Source organism: Lynx canadensis, chromosome A1, assembly GCF_007474595.2.
Source record: "Lynx canadensis isolate LIC74 chromosome A1, mLynCan4.pri.v2, whole genome shotgun sequence".
Classification (NCBI taxonomy): domain Eukaryota; kingdom Metazoa; phylum Chordata; class Mammalia; order Carnivora; family Felidae; genus Lynx; species Lynx canadensis.
In genome coordinates, this window is record NC_044303.2 from 133,299,967 (window position 1) to 133,325,207 (window position 25,241).

Genomic DNA, 25,241 nt, shown 5'->3' on the forward strand with positions numbered 1-25,241 from the left:
TGAGTCCTGCTTTGGGCTCTCTGCTCTCAGCAGGGGGGGCCCACTTGGGATCCTCTGTCCGTCTCTCTCTCTGCCCCTCCTCCGTCCTTTTTCTGTCTCTCAAAAATACATAAAACTTGAAAACAAAGATGTAAATTGTTTACTCAACTAGCTAAGCTTACAATTAATATGGTTTATCTGATATCATACTTTTAACTCATTATTTTATTGCCCTATTTAACTTGAAATTGGGCTCTGTCTGATGTATTTTAAAATATAATTCTTACCTATTTTCTTCTTAAGACTCATGATTAACACTTTTGAGACCTCACAAACTATAAACAGACTGTAGTTTTTGCATGTTACAAAAGTAGTATGCATTCACGTTCATGTGAATGAACCTTCTTATAATCAAAGATAGTGCATGGAAAAGCTGTTTTAGATATGTAGCTAAGTGAAATTTAATATCATCTTCATACTGGAGGGCATGGGACCAAGCACACAAAAGATGGGCATTTTTCCTCTGTGACATGAGAAGAAATGGTAAAAGGGAGTCAAATACAAAGGAATTTTTAGAAGTACACAGGAAGAAATTTGAGGGGTATTGTTTTTAGTTTATCCTTGAAGAAAGAAGCTGGATCTTAAATGAAAAGACTTGAAAGTGAAAAAACATAACATTTTGTCTTAGATAGACTTTTGAGGTGTTTAAGTAGGATCAAAGTTGCCAATAATGCAAGTTGAGATGGAGATGCTTCTAGGATTTTACACTATATTTCCTTGTTTTGTTTTTATTTGTTTTGAGAAAGAAAGAGAATCTTAAACAGGCTCCACCTCCAAGTGCAGACCCAGACATGGAGCTTGATCTCACATACGGTGAGATCGAGACCTGAGCTGAAATCAGGAAGAGTCGGATCAGACGCTTAACCAACTAAGCCACCCCGGCACCCCTATATTTCCTTGTTAATTATGTGCATGTGTTGTTCCCGTTTTTGTAAATCACTTTTAAAACCTCAATTTCTAAAGCTATCATTCGTAATTGAGTTTTTCCAGTGCGCTACTTTTCTTTTTTGTACTCTTGTATCACTTACCCTGTTGATGTAGTGTTTAACTGCTGTGTGTGGATTTGCTGTGTTCTTTTGTCATGTTAAGAATACTGAATTAAGAAAAATAAGATTGTTTTGTTTCAGTCTTCACCTCCTTCCTCAAAGACCTCTCTACTTTTCTCAAATGTTTACCTAGTATGATATTATGGACCTAAGAGTTTAATATCATAGCATCTAATCTTTCTTTAGAAGGATCCTGGATACACCTTTTGCTTTGTTACAAAGCAAACTAGAACTGACTTAGAGATTTTCTGGACAAAGATCTGAGTAAGGGAAGTAGAATTATAGTATTTATAGTACCCGAGACTAGGCCTTTAATAAATCTATGTTAAATAAAGCAGCTTTGAGAAAATCTGGTGTGAAATAATTTAAATTAAAGGAATGTTGATAGAATGGCACATTTAAAATGGAAGAGCTGGGGAAAATTTGCGTCCTCTAATGTTAGGTCAGTAACATAGTGTCATTACATTTATGTGTGTTCTTAAGTTTGTTAGTTTTTTCACCAAAAAGCCAGAGAAATGTTTTAAGTGAATTTTATTTTGCTTTTTCTAATTTGTTAAATTCCCAGCGAAGATAAAAATAGTCTTTTGTTCTTGTGTTGTGATTTAAGGATGCTGTTGCTTTTTAATGATGTTAATTTTTAACTTACTAGCATATTAATACATATTGATAATATGATAATTGTATTTTGCTTTCATTTTGTCATATCCAAAAAAAATCATAACACAGAGTTCTTTATCTGGGTAGCTAGTAGTACCTCAATCTGTCAAATGCTAGGTTTCTCTAAAAATACTAACTTAAGAGTATAAATATGTGCTTGAATTAATTAGTTAAGGTTTTTAAAGTGCCATTTTGATGGAGACAGAAAACTACAACTTAGTTTATTATGAATTAGTTTTTGTACATTTCTCAAGTCTCTATAATTTCAGAAAAATATTGATATTAAGTTGGAAGTTAAAAATAGTGTGTTCTGGCTTTAATTTAAAATAAATTTCAGCTACTCATATTTGTGATTCTTATAAAACTTTATTTTGAGTTGTATTGAATTTAATTTGAAAATATGGGGAGAAATGTCATATTTACTGTTCTTAGAATTTTGAGTATTAATTTTCAGAATCAGCTCTACTGAAGGTTTATAAATATATGACAAGGCTTGAAAGAAGATAATAATAACTATGTAGCTGCCAGTCTAATTTATTAGTTGACTTATATGAAAATTTTTTCTGTGAAACAAATGAAAGCCAGTTACTCACATTCTGGTCTACAGGGTTTAAACTTACTGCAGTTACTTATGAATAGAAATGAAAACCTGGTGAGAAGCCAAAATTAGAGAATAATTTAAAAATTGCTTTGTTTAGAAATTAATTATAGATGACTTTTCTGAGAAATTGTTTTTATTTTCTCAATATGTGAAAGCCTATACATAAGGTATTACATAAGAACATTTAACACATTAGTTTTGAAAGCTTACAGGTAATTGATATTTTTGTATACTTAATTCTTCATTAATCCCTTGTACATAGAACCATGAATAGACTGACCCAACTGGAAAGATTGGATTTGGGAAGTAATGAATTCACAGAAGTGGTAAGTTCACACCAGTCTCTGTCCATAAGTCTTATATTTGAGAACATGTGAAAATTAATGTATTTATTTCTTTGTATTTTTTTGGTTTATTTGTTTATTTTTGAGAGAGAGAGAGAGAGGAAGAGAGAGAATCTCATGCAGGCTCCATGCTGTCAGTGCAGAGCCTGACATGGGGCTCAATCCCATGAAACAAGAGATTATGACCTGAGCCAAAATCAAGAGTCAGACATTTAACCAACTGAGCCAGGCACCCAGGTGCCCCTTTTTTTGAAAATTTTTAAATGTTTATTCTTGAGAGAGAGAAAGAGAGAGAAACAGACAGACAGACAGAGTATGAGTGGGGAGGGGCAGAGAGAGAGGGAGACACAGACTCTGAAGCAAGTTCCAGACAACTTTGTGAGCTGTCAGCACAGAGCCCGATGTGGAGATTGAACCCCTGAACAGTGAGATCATGACTTGAGCCGAAGTCGGACGCTTAACTGACTGAGCCACTGAGACGCCCCTATTTCTTTGCGTTTTTAAGTATAAAATAGGGTAAAGATATACACATATTTTTAAGAGAAAAGATATGAAAATTCTTAACAGGGAAGAGTAACCAAACAGATAGAAGTAGCTGATAGTAGTGAGAATAAAACATGAAAAAAAAAAAAAGGGAAACCCATGGAAAAGATAACTAAAAGTTTTTAGGCACACTAAGTAGACAATGTGAGAGATTATAAGGAAAAAACAAAGTTATATCAGCCTAGACTATATCAGAAAAAATATTTCTGCCCCTCCCTCTTCTTGCCCTCTGTCTCTCAAAAATTAATAAACATTAAAAAATCTTTAAAAAAAAAAAAGTATTTCTAAGTCAAAATTAACTCCCTAAGGGTATTGGTCAGAAATTTATTCAATGATAAAATATTTTTCTATAATTTTACTGAATAGCTAAAGGAAAAACATTGAGTGAAACAATTTTTGAGTTTGCAGGTAGACTTCTGAATTGTTTTTGCTTTGTATGCAAAATGTGCTATGATATGGAATCAGAAAGGAAAGGAGTATGTGAGTAGATTTTTGTCGTTAGTGAGTTCTCCAAAAGAACTCAGAAAATAAGCTAGATATTTTTTTGGAAAGGAATTCGTGGATCTAAATATCATTACAATTTTTACATTATGTTTGTTTCTTTCTTAAAATTATGGTTGATTTCAAATGACAATCTTTTTTTAATTCTAGTATAATTAACATGGAACGTTAACATTAGTTTTAGATGTATCATTTGTGTGATTCAGCAACTCTGTACATTGCTCAGTGCTCATTAAGAGCACTCATAATCCCTTTCACCTGTTTCACCCATCTGCACATCCACTTCCATCAGTTCTCTATAGTTGAGATTCTGATTCTGGATTTGTCTCTTTTTTTTTTTTCTTTGCTCATTTGATTTGTTTCTTAAATTCCACATGTAAGTGAAGTCATGTGGTATTTGTCTTTGTCTGACAGACTTATTTTGCTTAGCATTATGCTCTAGAGCTATTCATGTTGTTGCAGATAGCAAGATCTCATTCTTTTTTACGTCTGAATCATGTTCCATTGTATCTGTATACACATTTTCTTTATCCGTTCGTCTATCAGTGGACACTTGGGTTGTTCCATATTTTGGCTATTGTAAATAATGCTGTCATAAACATAGGGGTACATATATCTTTTCGAATTAGTGTTTTTGTGTTCTTTGAGTAAATACCCAGTGGTGAAATTGCTGAATCATAGTTTTAATTTGTTAAGGTATCTGCATACTTTAAGGTTTTCCACTATGGCTGTACCACTTTGCATTCCCACCAGCAGTATAAGAGGGTTCCTTTTTTTCCACATCCTCACCAAAACTTGTTTCTTGTCTTGTTGATTTTAGCCATTCTGACAGGTGTGAGGTGATATTTTTTTGTGGGTTTTGATTTGTATTTCCCTGATGATGAGTGGCATTGAGCGTCTTTTCATGTGTCTTGTCAAATGATAATCTTAAAAACAAGAATTTCTCAATATTGTCAGCTTCATGATTACCCTATAGGTTATTGTATTATACATTTGTTCACCTATTAGTTAACTTTCAATGTCAGTGGGAGAGCATGGTTGTTTTGGATACTTCATTTATTTTCTGAAATACTCTTTCATATTCTTTATTTTATTTTAATTGCAGATGGCTTATGATGGGTTTTATTGTGTGTTGGTAGAAGTTTTTACTCCTTTTGAGAAAAATACATATACTATGCTTCCTAACTTATTAAACTTAACATTTTTATATGTATTAATCTATTTCCACATTAACTATTTGAAAAATCTTCATTATTGTTAATTCTGTGAATCAACAACTTTCCAATTCATTAATTTTTGTACATTTTGGTCTCCAGCATTATACATTTTTTTAAAACTTACCCTTAGAATGGTAACAGATAAAGCACAGAAGAATATTTCTTTTTATCCAAGTTACACTTAGAATTCTTACCTGTATTTTTACATTAGCAGTGAATCTGAACAACATGACTTTTACATATTAATTGTGTTATTATGTTGATTAGATATGATGGTACTCTCTGCCATCACAGTGTTAATGACTCGACACAGGTTTGTGTGGTGACAGAAATACCTTTGAAGAATGCATTCAACAGAGCCTGCAAGGGCAAAATGCCCAAGATCAAGTTTTGTCTCAATACCAAGAAGGCCCACTGCAACCCTCTCATTAATTTTTTGGTTGTTAACCACATACTACAAACAATATTTCACTTTGTAATTGCTGGAAGTTCAAAATAACAGAATATGTGTGCCATGTGATTATGCCTTGGTTTACTTACCTTTCCTTTTTTATTGGACATTTAAGATTTTTTTTTTTTTCCTTATTTTCCTCTCTCTTAGTCATCAGGGAGTATCTTTGTGGTTTTTATAAAAGGCTAAATCTTTTTACAGATAATAATTAAGAGTATCTTTTTATCATACTCTTAAAAGCAATGGGTCTTATTTTTATTTCTTTATTAATTTTATAAATACTCAAGCCTGTTGTGTAATCAAAAGCTTAAATGAGTTTTATGCATTCTACTCTTCTGGAATGCCTATCTTTGAGTTCTTTTTTAGTAATATCACTGTAATAACTGTTATGTAGTGGAAAGTCTCGAATCTTGGCTTTGCTTCCCACCCCCCAGTTATTTATTTAATGTTTTAAAGTAGAAGTCATCATTAGAAGTTCCCTAGAGCTTCTTTTGCCAAATAAAAACTTTCAAGTAAAGTATTGAACCTCTTCGCCCCCTTCTTATCCAAACAGCCTGAAGTACTTGAGCAACTAAGTGGATTGAAAGAATTTTGGATGGATGGTAATAGACTGACTTTTATCCCAGGGGTATGTATATCAAACTTTAAATGGCTTCTCTTATTGCTATCTGTCCTTTGCAGTTTTATGAATTGTACATTTTCAGATTACTATTAAATAGAACTAAATTACTTTTTTTTTTTTTTACTATTAATACATCCTTGATTAAAATCAGAAACTTCCCATAGTAAACTTTTATAATATAATCGCTTTTTAATATCCTGGACTGTATCCTTCTCTGTGGTTGCAATTGAGTTTATATCCTAATTCGTTTTGTCCAGAGAATTGTTAAGTAGGGTATTTTCCACATAGTTTGTGTCTTATCAGCTGACGTTTTGCTTATTCCCATACCTGAAGAACATGAGATTGCCTATATGTCCTATCGCCCTAGTCAGTGGTGACAGCTGAGTTCCCAAAGAAAAGTATAAGCCCATTGTCACTCTGCTAGGCTCTTAGCAGGAGCTCTTAGCTTTATTACTGAATACATTACTTATGGCATTTTTTAAAAATTTGTTCATTTATTTTGAGAGACAGAGCATGTGAGCAGAGGAGGAACAGAGAGAAAGGGAGAGAGAAAATCCCAAGGAGGCTCTGCGCTGTCAGCACAGAGCCAGACATGGGTCTCAATCTCACAGACCATAGAGATCATGACCTGAGCTGAAATCAAGAGTCAGATGTTTAACTGACTGAGCCACCCAGGCACCCCTACTCATGGCATTTGCTAAAAAATTGAATCTTTTCTCTCATATAAATGTGTAGTAATGAATTATAACTTGGTATTGAGTTTATTACCTAAACTTGGCATAAATAAGCTTAATAGAGTCATTAGATTTCCCATTTTTTACTTCTAGTTTATTGGTAGTTTGAAACAGCTCACATATTTGGATGTTTCTAAGAATAATATTGAAATGATTGAAGAAGGAATTTCAGCATGTGAAAACCTTCAGGACCTCCTGTTATCAAGCAATTCACTTCAACAACTGCCTGAGACTATTGGTTTGTATTGCTTTCTAATTCATATAATTAGTTTTTACTAATGTGAACTTTCAGAAATTCCCTTTTTGTCATTGCTTGACTCAAAGTTTTCATATATCACATTTCATTTGTGATGAGCTAGTTTTTATTTTTTTTTAGGTTTATTTATTTATTTAGTTTTTTGAAAGAGATAGAGGTCATGTGGGAGGGGCAGGAAGAGAATCCCAAACAAGCTCCATACTATCAGCGCAGAGCCGGATGTGGGGCTCAAAACTCACAAAATATGAGATCATGACCTGAGCCAAAATCAAGAGTCACATGCTCAACCAACTGTGAGCCACCCAGGGACCCTCGTTGTGAGCTAATTTTCTTATACTGCCAGTCACGAATCTTATATGAATTTTTTCTTCATGTGATCACTTACACATTTTACTTCTTAGTTGAAATTTACTGCATTTTTCTTTACGGAAATGTCATTTTTATCACTCTAATAAAATTTAAATTCTTTAAAAAGAGGTTAAGTTATCGAAACTTTGTTTAACTTCTAATCATAGCCCTCATCTAGTAACTTTTTTTTAGTCTTCCTTCATTTTAGGCTCACAGATGAAAAAACAAACCAGTTTAGCAAATCCTATGAGAGCCTACATATGTGTAGTTGCTTGTAGTCTGATGATGCTTCAAGGAAATTGAATTAAAGAACCAAAAACGTAAACCTTGCCATCTTCATGATGTTTAAACATAGGAACCAAAAAATATTTATACATATTTATCAGGTTATGTAGTTGTTTTGGCTCATGTTACATTTTGCAAATTCTGCTATGATTTATTCGCCACTTTTAATTCCACACTCGATTTTTATTGTTTCAGTATTTAGAGTACATAGAATAGTTTGTTATATGCTTACTATTTCCTTTTTGTTTGTACTCACTTGTGCCATGCCATTGTTTTAAGGAGCAGGGCTACAACTGTGAACAAACAGACAGAAGTCCCTACACTTATGAAGCTTACATTTTAGTGGGAGTAAAATAAATACACACTAATGTTAAAAGGTGATATATAGGTGAAAATTGAAAATATAGGGTAAGGGAGTACAGAGTTATGAGATGAGGAGTGAGGAGATGAGATTAGGTTGATTTCTTTTTTAGATAAGTTGACTAAGAAAGTTCTACATGATTCCTGTCAAATGTAATATATACTCACATTAACTGTTGATTGACTTGCTTCTAGTTCCAGCTGGAAAATTGAATATTATTTCTTCCCTCAAATAGGTTCATTGAAGAATGTAACAACTCTAAAAATAGATGAAAATCAGTTAATGTATCTGCCAGACTCTATAGGAGGGTAAGATTTTTCTGAATCACTAGAAGAGTTGGCTTTCATTCAGCTTTATATATTTATGTTTATATGTATATCATATATATGTTTCATTCAGCCATATATATTTTCAGATAAATGCAAAAGTAGCATCTAAGGGAGATTCCATAAGCATTTAAATAAGTAATTGGTTATAGGTTGGATAGATTTAAAGCAAAGATAGACCTATTTTAATAAGTTTAGTGGAGATAGAGCTTTGCTAGATTTGTTAAAGTCAAGTTCAAATGTTTATATATTCTAAAGTTTTGGATTATATGTAGGAAACTTTTAAAAAATAATGTATGTCATTTATTTTAACTAAAGGTTAGTATCAATAGAAGAACTGGATTGTAGCTTCAATGAAGTTGAAGCTTTGCCTTCATCTGTTGGACAGCTTACTAATATAAGAACCTTTGCTGCAGATCATAATTACTTACAACAGTTACCCCCAGAGGTACAATATTTTAAATTTGCCTTGAATTTTTTTTCATATTATTTATTATGGCTATCCAGTGGGTTTTTTTCTGTTTTCTTTCAGAAATAATTATGTAACTAAGTTATTTAATTTCTGAATAATAATTAGCTATACTGTTTTACAGAGATACCAACTTTTCTTTATACGTGAAAATTAATAAATAAAAATATGATTCCTTTTATAAATGAGAAAAATGTTGGAAAATTGTATTTTACCTATGTCTATTAAGCAGTAGGCCAGAATTTTGATCCCCAATTTTATGTTTCTCTTTCAGATTGGAAGCTGGAAAAATATAACTGTGCTATTTCTCCATTCCAATAAACTTGAGACACTTCCAGAGGAAATGGGTGATATGCAAAAATTAAAAGTCATCAATTTAAGTGACAATAGGTTTGTAATGCTGTTGGTTTATAGAAGACACTGAATGGATGAAATTAAAGTTTCATTATATGATAGAAAATCAAATGCATGTTTTTCTTTTCAACTTCTTTTTGGTTTTTAAATAGAATTTTCATTTGAAAGAATGACCTAATTTTATCTGTGGTTTTATACTGTGGTTATTTGTTGCAGTCCATTTCGTGTCAACTTCAGCCATATAACTTGCAAGTTTAGTTCTACATCTTTCCTTATAGTCACCTTTTAAAAAATTTTTGTTTTTAATGTTTATTTTTGAGAGAGAGAGACAGAGCGTGAGCAGGGTAGGGGCAGAGAGAGGGAGACACAGAATCCAAAACAGCCCCAGGCTCTGAGCTGTCAGCACAGAGCCTGATTGGGGCTTGAACCCACAAACTGTGAGACCATGACCTGAGCCAAAGTTGGACACTCAACCGACTGAGCCACCTAGGCGCCCCTCTTATCGTCACCTTTTTTATCCCTAAAGTCAGATCTTCACCTTAATACTGCTGCTGAATGGCACAACTTTTAATCTGATCTGCTTCCTGTGCTTTTCTGAGCAGAGATGTGATTAGGCACCTATTCACATAGCTCGGGAAACACAGTCAAGGTGCAGAGTAAATAGATCACTAGAGCTGCTAAATTGGAATAATTTTTAAGTTAAGAACAGATTGTCTGTAATTTTTCTTGAAGTAAAGGTCCTAATAATGATAAAAGAATGGTTGTAGAGGGGTTTTACATTTTGCTTTCAAAGTATCTTATGAAGCATTCAAAACAACACTGTGAAATAGTACGATACATACTGTCATTTTATGAGAAGAAAATTAAAACTTGAATTTAAGATGACTCACTTAGCTTGTAAAGTAGAACTTTAATATAAGCCCAGTTTTCTGACTAATTAGCATTTTCAGACTGTTGCATTTTATTTAAGAATAACCACTGCTTTTTTAAAAAAAAAAAAACAGGGGCGCCTGGGTGGCTCAGTCGGTTAAGCGTCCGATTCGGCTCAGGTCATGATCTCACGGTCCGTGAGTTCGAGCCCCGCGTCGGGCTCTGTGCTGCCAGCTCAGAGCCTGGAGCCTGCTTCAGATTCTGTGTCTCCCTCTCTCTCTGACCCTCCCCCGTTCATGCTCTGTCTCTCTCTGTCTCAAAAATAAATAAACATTAAAAAAAAAAAAAGTAAAAAAAAAAAAAAAATCATTCCTGATTTCTGCCTATACTTTGTACCCCAAAGCTAGAGCTATAGGTTCCAGCAAATTGCCTTGGAAGATAGGCATAGCAGAGCAGATAGGCATAATAAGATAGAAGGTTTAAATAGATATTCTGTTTTAAATAGGGTGCTATTTTAATTTGGCATTTTAATGAGTTCTTCATATTACTTTGTTTTTTACTCATTACAGTGTTTAAATAGTCTTTGGGATATGAAAGTTTTGGCTCATAATGAAACCCAGAACAGTGCTTTTTTTTTTTTATTAACAAACTATCACTAAGGCTTCATATAATAATTTGTTCTTTTAAATATAAATAAAATATCCAGAGCAATTTTATGAGACATTGCCTAATGTGTTCTTGTCTTTACATTAAAGTAGGGATAGTTAACATTTTTTCTTAGCAGATAATTTTTTTGAGATTATTAAATTATTCATTTTTCCCCTAGCTGAATTGATTGAAGAATTATATTTTTAAATGAATTCTTTTTTTTTTTTTAATTTTTTTTTCAACGTTTATTTATTTTTGGGACAGAGAGAGACAGAGCATGAATGGGGGAGGGGCAGAGAGAGAGGGAGACACAGAATCGGAAACAGGCTCCAGGCTCTGAGCCATCAGCCCAGAGCCTGACGCGGGGCTCGAACTCACGGACCGCAAGATCGTGACCTGGCTGAAGTCAGACGCTTAACCGACTGCGCCACCCAGGCGCCCCTTAAATGAATTCTTATAAAATAATATTTTGTCTTATAACTTATGTGAAAGACCTATATTGGCTTCTCTACTAAATTACATATTTTTCTGTTTTCATATTCAATAATATAAAATTGTTTAGAAGACCATTAGATTTTGCTCTTATATTTTAACATTTCTTATTTTACTTTTGTATTTTTTGTATTCACAGATTAAAGAATTTGCCCTTTAGCTTTACAAAACTTCAGCAGTTGACTGCTATGTGGCTCTCAGATAATCAGGTAGGCATTCTGAGTTTGTATGTTACTGCAATTCCAACTGTGTTATATGATTATGCATAATAATTTATGTAGGCTCATTTAAGAGCAGTTATACTCTGGTACACATTTTAAAATGTATGTAAGGAAAAATGAAAATATTTAGATACAGGTAATTTATGTGCAATTTGTGTAGATTGAAAACAGTAAATCCTGTTGGACTGTCTAATTTCTCCTGAATCTGTAAAAAGATAAATTAAGAAATCAGATTCAATACTGTCTCACTTTTTGAAGGTTTTATAGTGATCCTCTTGAGTATACGTGTAGAGATTTGATAATGAAGTTTCACACACCTTAAAGAAGTGTTTCTAAGGAATTAAAAGTTATTTCCTGGACTTGGATAGATAAACATTTTTTGAAGGCTTACAATAGTCCATGAACTGCTCTGGAAACTTGAGATACATTGATGAAGCAAATAGAATATTCTTATATTCTCATTGAGCTTACATTTTCAAGGGAGATAGAAACAAGTAATTATGTAATAGTATGTCAGAGCCACAAAGAAAAACAGAACCTGAGACGTTAGAAAAGTAGCAGGGCAAGAGTAAACATCCTATTTTAAATAGGATGATTTAGGAAGTGTCTCTCTCTGAGGAAGAGGACCAGTAGAGCAGACAGGCACATGAAATTAGGAGTGAACCATACATAGACTGGGACAGTGAGTTGGTAGAAGAGGTGCATTTAAATAATTTTAAGAGTGCAACTCTTAATATTCGAATGAGCTTGGTGTAACTGAGGAATAGATAAAGCACTCAGGGCTGGAATAAAGTGAGTAAGGAAGAGAATTGAGTAAGATTAGATCAGATAGGAAAACTGGCACTATAGATCACATATGACCTTGTAGGCCATGCTAATGAATTGGGGTTTTACTCTGACTTAGATAGAAATCTGCTGAAGTATTTCATGCTAGGGAATGGCAAGATGTGATGTACATTTTTGAAAGATTATTTTGACACTTATGTGAGAAACAGTCTGTGGGTGCTTAGGGTGAGAGTGGAATATCCTATATTGCAAGGAGAAAATTCAATAAAGAGGCTTTTGTAGTAGTTTAGAAGGAGGTATTGCTGGGCTTCAACTATTGAGTGGAGACGATGAAAAGGAATGTAGGAACATCAGGCCAGTAGTTGACTGTCAAGTATACTGGCTGGAGATAAAATATGGGAGTCAACATTGTACAAAAGGAGGATTTAACACCATGGAAGTGCATGAAATTACTAGGGAGAGAGGATGGAGAAGAAAAGGTCAAAGATTGAGCTCAGGAATGAGAGGGGCCCCAAAAGGAGAATAAGAAGAACCAGCCAATCAGGAGGGTGTGTTATCTAGAGAGCCATCTGAAGGAAGATCAACTGCGACAGATTGTTGCTGGTGGGTCCCGTAGATGAGGACTTGTAATTGACCACGAGGTTTGTCAAGTCAGAAGTAGTTACTGACCTTGAGAAGAGTACATAGTTTTAGCAGAATAGTGGGGATGAAATACTAATTTAAGTGTATATAATGCATGGGAGGCAGGAAGGTCATGACTGTGGATTTACCCTAGTACTGTGGCTCAGTTCCCATTTGGACAGTTGATGGATGTATCTCTCTGTATTTGCCTTGGTTTTAGAATTAAATGTGAGCATTTTATCCTTGCAAATAGTAGCTATAATTCACCTGTGAAAAACATTGGAAAAATGTATTTTGAGTTTAATTTGAAATGTCTTAGGATTCGCAGTGTAGATTGTTAGAAACGTACTTTAAATGATAAGAAATCTCCTGTATAATGTCACCAAAATAATAGATTGTAGGTCCTAAACAAAATAAGGGTTAACTTACTATCTGTAAGTATGAGGAAATCTTTTTTCCTTATCTATTCTCAGCTATGTCTTACTGTTTTGTTTTGTTTTGTTTTGTTTTGTTTTAGCAAGGCAGAGTACCCTTTTAATAAATTAATGCTTAGCATTTGACTTTGAGCAATACCTTATAATAATCTATCTGTATATTTTCCCAAGGTTTGGATACATGAGTCTCATAAGATATTCTTAAGTTCCATAGTTGAATTTGCTCAGGAGACTGTGTTGTATCCTTCTTTTGGATTATATTAACAACTCTTACATGTTACTAGAGTAAAGAAACCCACTTGGCTATATTTCAAGATTCTGCAAACTTCTTAACCAAGACCTCTTTTCTTACCTCTCATTACTGAACTAAAAGCCTTAAATTGTCAATCCATGCTTCAGAATCAGATTGTAGTATTTTCTTGTTCTACAAGTTAGGGTAGGAAATACTAAAATGATGATACCTTTGCTTCTGTTACAGCTTAAACACAGTGATTACTTCATCATCATTAAATGTGTCAGTTCATGTATATGTAGAACTCCTATTTCTAATCCCTCTTAATTGAGTATTTAATGTGAAATGTTACGAAATTTTGCATCTGGATTCACAGAACATTGCTGGGCTCTGGCTTATCCGAGTTAGTTATTATAGTATAAATGAGACATGGCTCCTGGTCTTGAGGACTCTTGAGACTTTTTTAGTATAATAGCGCTATTTTAGGTAATGAATACCAGCAAGGTATGTTAGACAACTCATTTTAGTGAAATTATCTGGTATCTAAGACAGTTTTTCATATTTACAATGTTCTCTCATTATCTTCTCCTTGTTCCCCATCTGTTAATTACTTATAAAAAATAAAAATTGTAGTGATGAGGGGTTTTGTGTTTTTCTCAAAGTTTGACAGAATAGTAAAGTAATAAATCATGAAGCATCCTGTGTAAGCCATATTACCTCCCTTACAATATGAAGTAGTCATTTTGCTGTGGACGTACAAATTATAGGGGAGAAGGTATGTAAAAGTAGTCTGATTATGAATTATCAGAATAAATTGCTCTTGAATATTTCACTGACCATGTAGCACCTGCAGAACATGGAATAACATGGTTTTTCATGAGTCTTTGAAGTCTTAAACAGAACAGTTGGTTTGTTTCCTCGTTCATTTTGTCATTTTCATTCAAGAACTGTTTATTGAACACTGTTTTGTGCCAGGCAGACTAAGCTGGGATACATAAGGCTGTTAAGAAGGTCATTGTAATACAATGTGATAAAAGACTTGGTAGGACTGGGCTTCAGGTTCAAAAAAGAGTTTAACTTGGGGGTGTAAAGGCAGGTTTTCCAGAGGAGGAGATTCCTGCAATGACTAATTCTCAAAATAATCATAGGATTTAAACAAAGAAAGGGGAAGAATATTCTGGTTAGAAGGAATATTATAAACCTGAGCACTTTTTGATGAAGAAGTCTAGTGTACTAGGTAACTGTACAAGTGGTTCATTGTAACTAGAACATAACCTTTGAGATGGAAGAGTAGCAAATGAGGCCAAAGAGATAAACAGGTCATGGAAGATCTTATATTTCAAGAGGAACTTGCGTTGTATTTCAAGAATGGTAAATAGATGTTTTTTTTAATCTTGCATGTTAACACTGATAAATTATGAGTGACTTCTGAAAGATTGTTTTAAGGATTGGAAGTCTTATTCAGGCTCTGTGGAAAATTGCCGTGATTAGGGTGTCTCTGTAATTTATTGTCCATGTTATCGAAAAGGGGCTTTACAATAATTGTGTCAAAACTGCATGTGTAAAATGTGAATGTCCCAGGCAAACTGGGTGTTTGGTCATCATAGTCCTAATCAATTATTCATATATGCCGTCAGTTTAAGAGGAAGAAGTGATCCTGTGATACATGTCAACCCTACTGTAGTTGATGGTGAACCATTATAACATATGAACAAGCAAGTAGTAAGATCAGATTGATATTTTGGAATGTTTTTTGGGCTGCGTTGTGAAAGGTGGATTTAACTAGGAAGGGTGGTGACAAGTGTGAAGGCAGGAGAGACTGGTTGGAGGGCGTTTCTATTGCCATACTCAAGGCAATAGAAAATGTTGGCTTGAAGTAAGATAATGACAGTAGGGCCAAAGAAGAGCTGGTATATTTAGGGCATAACTTAAAAGGTCACATCAATGGAGTATGTGAAAAATGCATGTGTGTGAGAAGAAAGGCAGTAAAAGCAAAGATGAGCTTCAGAGATGTGGCTGAAGTGACAAGATGGAAATCGATAAAATTACCAAGATGAGGAACTGTGACAGAAAGAAAAATGTTTATGGGAGGATATTAAGTTCCAGTCAGGCATGTTTATTTTTTGGATAGGCATGTTGAGGACAGTTCTAGTGGCCATGATTCTCTGCCCCCCTTCTTCCCCCTGCCGCCTCGACTGTTTTAGACTGTCGTTTCTCTGCTGTTGGTTTCCCCATTCTTTTAATTTCTAACCTCCTGGGATTTCTCAGAATTGCTCCTGAAGGCATGATTTCCTTTTTCCCAGGATCATTATAGATTTTGTTTGTTTCTTTAAAAAAATTTTTTAGGGGCGCCTGGGTGGTTCTGTCGGTTAAGCATATTACTTTGGCTCAGGTCATGATCTCACGGTTTGTGAGTTTGAGCCCCGCATCGGGCTCTGTGCTGACAGCTCAGAGCCTGGAGCCTGCTTCAGATTCTGTGTCTCCCTCTCTGTCTGTCCACTCCCCTGGCTCACACTCTGTCTCTCTCTTCCTCAAAAATAAAATAAACATTTAAAAAAACAATAAATATTTTTAATGTTTATTTTATTTTTGAGAGTGAGATAGACCATAAGTGCGGGACTTTTTTTATCCACATAGAATAAATTCTATGAATTTATTTATTTAAATGTTCAGGATGGATGAATCCCAAGCAGTACTAACATTTAAATGGCAGATGGATTAATAAGCTTAGAGTGGCCATAGAGGTAGAAGAAAAACTATATGATAGTGGATTCAAGTTAAGGATGAAGCAGATAGCTTAAGGGAAGAAGCTGTAAGGGGATAAATGCTATTGAGGTGTCAATTCAAATGAAGTCTGGAAAATATGCAAGTTGGGTATAACATGCCAACTTATTTTGACTATAGCTAATGTAATTTTAGAGGTGTACATCAAAAACCTGATTGACACAATTTAAAGAATAAGTAAATGAGAAAATTGCACCATACAATAGTTGATTAAGCTTTTAATAAGGTTGGATAAGAAAGTAGAGGGGTGGAACATAAAGAAATTGGTAGCTAGAGGCACATAAGAAGGAATTCTTTAAGCATTTTTATAGGTTGTTGCGAGGAGACTGTGGAGAATTAGATTAAGGATATGAGAAGAAGTTGGATAACTGGTGTGTAACCGACAGAATTTAAAACTGTGGCAGGGATTCTTGTCCTTTTGAAAGCAGCTTGGTCTGAAGTTTGTGAGAGGCAGAGCTAATGTATATGTTGAAATTCTTAGAATGTAGCAGGTTCCGAGCAGATTTTACATCCTATTTTTGTTCTTTAAAAAAAAATCTTTGAGAAAATAGTATCTTCAGAATATAATTTAGGAAACATAGAAGGATTTTTAGGCACCATTGAGAATCCCTGTTGAAGTTGGTTACCACAGATCTGTAGTTACATTAATTTGCTCATTGGGTAATATAGAGAAAGCACACGGTTGGAACGATTCTGGGTTGCAGCTTTGCCAAGCCAGGTGTAAAGAGAAAGACAATGCAACAAGGTGGTCCTCGTAATTGGCACAAAAGTATTTATAATGAGGTCTGGTGAGGTACAAAAAGAAAGCAAATAAAAGAAAGTTGAAAGTTCAAGGGAGTGTCAATTTTGGTGAGCTTGACTAGCAAATATTGTGGAAACAGTGGAGAGAGAGCAGACGTGGTGTCTCTGTTACCATCCTCTACTGCTTGTCCTTGTGCTTGACCGCTCCTCTGTTTCCTTTTCAGGAATTTTTCTTCTGCCAGTCTTAGATATTGGTGCCCCATATGGTACTCAAGGCTCATCTTGAGTTTCTTTCCATATACTTAACTCTAGGAAAGATGCAATTACTATCTATATGCCGTTATTCCTAACAGTATCCTCAGCTCTCAGTTCTCTTTCCTTTACTGTACACTCATTTTCTACTTAACATTGCCACCCAGATGTCTCAAATTCAACCAGTCTAAAAGTGAACGTGCTATCCTCTGCTCCCAATCTTTTTCTTTTCCTGGGTTCCCTAGATTAGTAAAAAGTACTTGCTAGAGACAGACTTGGGAGTATAACTCTTAACTACTGTTAATCACCGAAGTCTATTTAGTCTTAATTCTTATATATCTCAGGTGTTTTTCTGCTTTGCTTTATCCCTGCTTTCACTTCCCTTAAATATAATCATCTTAAATATAGTGTATCATCTCCAGTACAGTAGGCACCAGTGTCATATGTCTGGTCCAAATTGAGATGTGCTCTAAGTGTAAAATATATTCCAGATTTTGTATATTTCATATAAACAAAGAAAATAAAATAATCACATTAACAATTTTTGATCATATAACAGAATTCTATTTTGAACATAGAAGATATGTTAAATTTAATGTATTATCAAAATTTAACTTATTTTTGCTTTTTAGAAACATGTGGCTGCTAAAAATTTGTAAATTATCTATGGTTCTCATCTTCACCTTACTCTTGTTGACTTGGACTACTGAGATATGAAATAGATCTCTGCCTCCAGTGTTGCCACCACCTCCAATCTCAAACCACCCTAATTTCATTCTGAACCACACTGCAACTCAAGTGATCCTATTATCTGATTCCAGCACTAACCAGGAGATCAGTGGATATTAGGAAAGGATGTAGAATGGCAGAGGCAGAGTTCAGAATGGTAGAGGCAGAATTTAATGTCCCTCAAAAGAACAGGTATTTATACTTGAAGAGAGAAAAGTGATGATCTCACAGCATTTGTAAGCTCTAAATTTACCTATCTCCTGACGTAGGGTTTATGATCTTTGAGAGAATAACCCTATTTTTGAGAAGAGTACAGGGAAGTACTGTCCTAGGGAAGAAGTATATCTGCCATATCTGTTATCTGAGGAGGTCAAGGAAAGTTTTCAGTGAAGATGTTTGAGATGCAGGGCAGTTTGTTTATTGTGGAACAAGTTGAGGGCCATGGAGGAAATGTTTGAATGGGAGTAAGATCACAGGATACATTAGCTAGCTGCAAGGTTTTCACAAGAGTCAGTCTAAAGAATTAATTGATAGGTTGGCACGTGAGGGAGAGATTGGGTAGTTTCCTGCCTGTCTGGAGTCAGTCAGGGCATGGATTGATAGGATTTTGGGTTAATAGACTGGCCAAAGTTATTAGTTATATTAAGAATAAGTTGAAAACACTTCATAACCAATTAGGAGAGAAGTTTTAAAAAATGTCCAAAAAAAAGTTTTATAGTTCCACCATTGAGTAAGTAAATTTGTGGTATCATTAATGGAGATAGGAGACATGGGAGAAGAGAGAACCAGGTTACAACTTAATGTTTGTTATAAGTACAATTTTTGCAGCTAGAATTAACTGTGGGTAACTATACTAAACCTTCTAAACCATTTCTATAAAAGCCTCTTCCCAAAGGGGGAAAGATAATGTAAAGGAGGCACAATAACATAAAATCCAAAAGCTTGTTTTATAGCTTTATTAAATCACTGTGATAAGTAATTACTGGACTGTGGATACACTTAATATATGAGATCTTTTTAAATTGTATTGACAATCAGGGATAATTGCAATTCAGTGTGAGTTTTGTTTTATACTAAAACTAAATGATATTTTGTAGATTTTTATAAGGTTTCAAATCATTGCTTAAAGTGTTACTATGTATATATAAGCTTGTTTTTGTAATCTACACATTGATACTTTATAGAAAAGCATGGTGAGTACTTATTCAGAGGAATTGCTGGATATGTATTTGCTTTAGGATTATTAAAAGTTAAACATTTATTTTCTTTCCCTAGTCCAAACCCCTGATACCTCTTCAAAAAGAGACTGATTCAGAGACCCAGAAAATGGTGCTTACTAACTACATGTTCCCTCAGCAGCCAAGGACTGAGGATGGTAGGAGTTTAAAAATCTCTTTTCTTTTGGGGCACCTGGGTGGCTCAGTCTACTGAACGCCTGACTGTTGATTTCGGCTCAGGTCATGATCCCGGGGTTGTGGGGTTGAGCCCCAGGTTGGGCTTTGTGCTGAGGCTGGAGCCTGCTTGGGGGGGGGTCTCGGTGTCTCTCTCTCTCTCTCTGTCCCCCCCCCTTCCCCCCCCCGCCCCCTCAGCCCTCTCCCTCTGCTTCTCTCCCTAGTTCACGTAGTCTCTCTGAAAATGAGAAAATAAGTATGTCAGGGCTATAGGTAGTTGAATTTGGAGGTACATGTAGACCATATGCTTCCTTAAATGATTTCTTGAAATTAAACAGTCAACTTCATTTGTTATAGATCTCTCTATTCTTTGCTAAATGTCAGGAATGCATGTTAAATGTAGTTAGGACTGTTGAACCAGGAACTGTTTCATTCACTTGTTTTGTTGTAGACTAAATACTATCTTTGGATCTACATACCAGATAAGGATAATATGTAAAATTCTGCATAAAGTGTTGTTTCTAAGTTCTTAGGTTTTGCCTAGAAAGGGGAACATACCCTTTTCTATTGACCATACATGTTTTGCAACAGTTTTGGTATGAAAGCCTTTTAGACTAAGGAGCAGATTGGTTCCAATACATGTTGTTTTGGGGTGGTGGTAGAGTTCAGAGCTGATGGCCAAGAAAGAATTCTTAAAGACATCTTTGGTGCAAAAAGGTGATTTTATTAAAGCATGGAGACAGGACCCATGGACAGAAAAGCTGCACTGGGGTTGTGGGGAGTGACTGATTATATACCCTCAGGTTGGTGGGGGTTAGGGACAGGGGCAGTCTCTAAGGAATTTTGGAAACAAGGTTTGAGGACCTCTAGGGGCTAGGTGTTAGGAAAACGTCATTTACATTTAGTAAAACCTTAGTCATGAGACCCTTTAAATGTATATCAGGGACCATATGCTTGGAGTATTATTGCCAACATATACTTGGGGACTGAAGATAAAGGAGGTTTGCAAAGGAATTTTTAAGTGTTTAAGGAGACTCACAGGATCTCAGGGGTCAGGATAATGTTAGGCCAGGATTCCCTTTTGCCCCTAGCAAAGTGTCGTCATTGAGGCAGCTGAGCTCGTAGATGAAGGTCAGTCTGCCTGTTTCATGGACTTGTCAGTGGGCTGTAGGTATTAAGGGAATTTAATTTTTCATTTGCCTTAGTTTTCCCACATCACCATGGCAAGCACTTAAACTCCTTTCCTTTGTTCTTGAGCACCTAGGAGTGTCTAAGAAATATCACCCATACACCTGGGGATGGGGAGGGGTGCTAGCTTTGGCACCCCTTTGTAAAGCAAACTTGTACAAAGCAAACTTTGCACTCAGTTTGCCTTCTGGTCCCTCATCATGTGTGTAAAGTATATATTATGTTACACTTACTAATATAATTTTTATGGGGCGCCTGGGTGGCTCAGTCAGTTAAGTGTCCAACTTTGGCTCAGGTCATGATCTCACGGTTCATGGGTCCGAGCCCCGCACCAGGCTCTGTGCTGACAGCTCAGAGCCTGGACCCTGCTTTGGTTTCTGTGTCTCCCTCTCACTCTGCTCCTCCCTCACGCTCTGTCTCTCTCTCTCTCAAAAATAAATAAACATTAAAAAAAAATTTTTTAAAGAATATTTTTATATGTATATTTTTCTGACAGCAGTGAAAGTATTTATGGCTCAAAGATATTTAGAAATTAACTCTTAATACATAAAAACATTGAAGAAAAAAATCTAAATTGATCATTAATTTTAATTTATAAATATACCAGAGGCAAGTTAAATAAATTCTGGAGCTTCAGTTTCCTTACCTTGAAATAATGATAATAGTATCAGTTTTGCAGGGTTTTTGTACAGATGAGAAGCACTGAATATAAAGTGCTTAGTTAGCACTATGGCAGAATCACATTGGTTATTATTATTCTTACATTGTTTTGGCAGGTTTAGCAAACAGTTATGAAATACTTAAATAGATTAAAAAGTAAAATCATTCAATTTCCATTATTAGTGATAAATAATTGGAGAACTCATTTATCTATGTTCATTATTTCTTGTTCTTTGCAGGAAGGAATAAAAGACTTGCTTTGATAAGTTATTTCATGGGAATGTTAAATGAGGTTTATTTGGGTAAAGCAAAACTATTTAGCTTTTGAATTGAATTAAAAGTTAAGACTTGTGAGATGTTAGATGTGAATAGTTTACTTCATTGGGAATCTATAATGCTTAGAGAATAGGTTTGTAAGCACAAGCTCTCTTCCATATATTTAAATCAACCCCTAATTTCCATATTTAGCAATATAATTTGGAAACATGTATCCATAATAAAATAATAGCATATTTAATTTTAGGCATTCGATGTTGAAGTATTATTTTATGCAAGTACTCTATATGTACATTAGAAGTTAATGAGTTCAGGGGCACCTGGATGTCTCAGTCGGTTCAAGTGTCTGATTTCAGCTCTGGTCATGATCTCATGGTTCATGGGTTTGAGCCCACATTGGGCTCTGTGGCTGACAGCTCAGAGCTTGGAGCCTGCTTCAGATTCTGTGTCCCCCTCTCTCTCTGCCCCTCCCCCACTCACGCTCTGTCTTTCTCAAAAATAAATAAATGTTTAAAAAAAATTCTTTTTTTTTTTTTTTTTTAAAGAAGTTCAAGGACACCTGGCTGGCTTAGTCAGTAGAGCATGCAACTCTTGATCTCAGGGTTGTGAATTTAGGCTCCACATTGGGCATAGAGATTACCAAAAAAAAGTAAAAAAAAAAAAAAGAAAGAAAGAAATTAAAAAATTCAAAATAGATATACCACTAACTCTGGCTTATGCCCGATTTTGCATTGTGGGGAATTATAGTGAATGTTTGGATACATCAGTAGGTGTTTTTTTCTTCGTTTGCCATAGTCACTGGAATTCATGTCTCAATTTCCAATTTTATCTCTGAAGTTGATTTCTGGATATTAGAAATTAGTAAGAGTGAGTATCGCTATAAATAGTATTACTGCCAGCCAGACATAATATATTCTAATAGTTGTTCTTTTATGTGGGAAGATAGAATGTTAATACTTAAAATATTTGTGAGGAAAAGGAAGAATAAATTCTTAGTGTAAGAAGAGACGTTAATGTCCTTCCTGTTGATGGGGCAGCAAATTATTTAAGTAAAGGACAATTTAATAAATATCGGCTTCATAGACCATAGGTTTCTGTGATAGCTGCTTGATGCTGCCTGTTTAGTGCAAAAAACAGTCACAGACAATATGTAAACAAATGAGCATAGGTGTGTTCTAATAAGATTTTATTTATGGACAGAGAAATTTAGATTTCATGTAATTTTCATGTATTATGAAAAATTTTTTTATGTTTTGGGTTTTTTTCCCCCCAGTATTTAAAAATTTTAAAACTATTGTTAGGTTGTAGACTATACAAAAACAGAAAGTGGGCCAGATTTAATAGCTTTCTGTCCCTGGGGGCACCTGGGTGGCTCAGTCGATTAGGCGACTTCAGCTCAGGTCATGATCATCATGGTCCGTGAGTTTAAGCCCCGCATCGGGCTCTGTGCTGTCAATTCAGAGCCTGGAGCTTGCTTCAGATTCTGTCTCCCTCTCTCTCTGCCCCTCCCCCACTCACTCTCTGTCTCTATCAAAAAATGAATAAACGGTTAAAAAAAAAAAAAAAGCTAAATAGCTTTCTGTCCCTGTTTTAAACGATAGGAACAACACATTGGGAAAATTTGTTTTTATTCTCATTTGCTACTTTTACTTTAGAAAAATAATAAAAACTGGTAATTATTAAAAATCAAATACAGATATTATTCTGAAGGAAGATTCTCAGCAAAATTATTTTTTCCTTTGTGAAGAAACCAAGTCTGTAAAGGACATATTTAATCTTTGATATTATTATATTCATGTGGTATTAGTGCTTTCCCTCTTTGCTTTTGTCACTGCCATATAGAAACCTGAGAATGTTTTATTTTGCTTTCATTTTAACGCACACTCAAATAACCAAACATGATTCCAACAATGAATAAAACTACTCAACAGCTTATATCTTTTTATTTGAATAATGAACTAAAGTATTAAATACATAATGTGAGATATTGTTGAAGACCCCCTTCCAGGGAACAACCAGATAAATATCTTTTGTCATAACACTTTTTGTTCCAGTCAGAGTGATTGACACACTGTGGCCCATGGGCCATGTCTGGCCTGCTACCTGTTTTTGTGTGGCCCACAAGGTAAGAATAGTTTTTACAGGTGACTCTTTGCATCAGTTTGATGATAGCCAGCACCAGTTAAGCAAAATGTTACTCCTAACAGCGAGACCTTCAGTCTTCTCATTAGTAGAACTATAATACAATAATGGTACTCAGTTATTAGTACATATATCTTAAATTTGTCAGAAATCTTGTGGAAATTTGATTTCTGTCCTAAGCACCTACCATAGTGTCTCCACATTGGTCTCTGGGCTCACAAAGCTAACCATATTTATTATCTGACCACTTAACAGAAGTTTGGTGACTGCTGCTTAGAACTGTTCTAATCATGGGTGTACTCGTGCTTTGATTTCTCTTACTGTCTTCTGTTTTCATGATTCAGATTTACCTGGCCTTCTATCATTTCTGTCATTTCAATTTATCCTCTTACTGTTTCTTTTTAAAAGAGGTCATAGTTCAGTTAAGAAATTTATTTCTGATACAAAGAGTAGAAGTAGCAAAATAAAATCTTGCCACTTTGAATTTTTGATTTGAGAGATGTGTTTTAGAATGGAAGAGTCTTAAAAGGATAGGTCTGAAATACACTTAGAATGTTTAAGTCCTCGTAGAGTTTACGTGTTTCTTAAAGTATTTCCATATAGCACTGTAACATACTGCACTTACAATACCAAGTCAGAAACTACATTGACATGGCCAACTGGGTGGATTTCTTTTCAAATGCAGTAAAAGCTTTTTCCTTTATGACTTTGCCTCAAAGAAATAAACAAGTCAGAAAACACAGTGTTCTTGACTTGGAGTTTTATATACTTTAAGAGGAATAGATGCTTTGTTCACATTTAATTCATTCAATTTTTTTTTTTTTGATGTTTATTTATTTTTGAGAGAGACAGAGACAGAATGTGAGTGGGTTAGGGGCAGAGAGAGAGGGAGAAACAGAATCCCAGGCAAGCTCCAGGCTCTGAAATGTCAGCACAGAGCCCCAAGCGGGACTCCAACTCACGAGCTGTGAGATCATGACCTGAGCTGAAGTCGGACGCTCAACCGACTGAGCCACCCAGGTGCCCCAAATTCATTCAATTTTTATTGAACACCTGTGTTAGATCTAAGCCGTGTGTTAAATCTGAATATTTAAAAAGAAAAATCTATGCTTTCAAGAAGCTCGTGTTCTGGGGCACCTGGCTGGCTCAGTTGGTAGAGCACACAACTCTTGATCTCAGGGTTGTGAGTTCAAGCTCCATAATGGGTGTACAGATTACTTAAAAATAAAATCTTAAAAAAAAAAAAAAAAAGCTCATGTTGTAGAGGGGGATAATGATGGGTGAATTTGAAAGAGAAGGCCTGGTATTTTGGGCCTGCTTAGAAGAATCATTGTTGAATGGGAAGTATGCATCCATATAACAGTTTGTAGCTGGGGGAAGCAGGTTGTTGCAGGTGTGGGGGCATTTATCAGTTTGAGGCTTTTGATTGCTTTTCTTTACTCACTGATCTCAAAGAAAAAATTGCCTCTAGAGGTTGAGGGAAGGACCTTTGAGGTAAGTGACTTATAGTGGGAGAAAAGACCAACTAGAAATAAATAGGATTCCTGGGCGGCGCTGAAGATGGAGCAAAGATGAGGGGATACCATAAGTATGTAATGGTTCTAAACAACAAGGTGATGT

General features: G+C 35.0%; 1 protein-coding gene across 11 annotated transcripts in view; it reads left to right on the forward strand.

The window, feature by feature from the left end:
• ERBIN (erbb2 interacting protein) overlaps positions 1–25,241 on the forward strand; it is a 128,083-nt gene that overhangs the window by 68,845 nt on the left and 33,997 nt on the right. For all 11 annotated transcript variants that reach the window (XM_030322159.1, XM_030322204.1, XM_030322167.1 and 8 more), the window contains exons 8-15: positions 2,606–2,669; positions 5,953–6,027; positions 6,849–6,993; positions 8,241–8,313; positions 8,650–8,779; positions 9,075–9,190; positions 11,304–11,373; positions 19,240–19,339. In XM_030322159.1, coding sequence (XP_030178019.1) covers positions 2,606–2,669; positions 5,953–6,027; positions 6,849–6,993; positions 8,241–8,313; positions 8,650–8,779; positions 9,075–9,190; positions 11,304–11,373; positions 19,240–19,339 — 773 coding nt within the window. The remainder of the gene's footprint in view (positions 1–2,605; positions 2,670–5,952; positions 6,028–6,848; positions 6,994–8,240; positions 8,314–8,649; positions 8,780–9,074; positions 9,191–11,303; positions 11,374–19,239; positions 19,340–25,241) is intronic.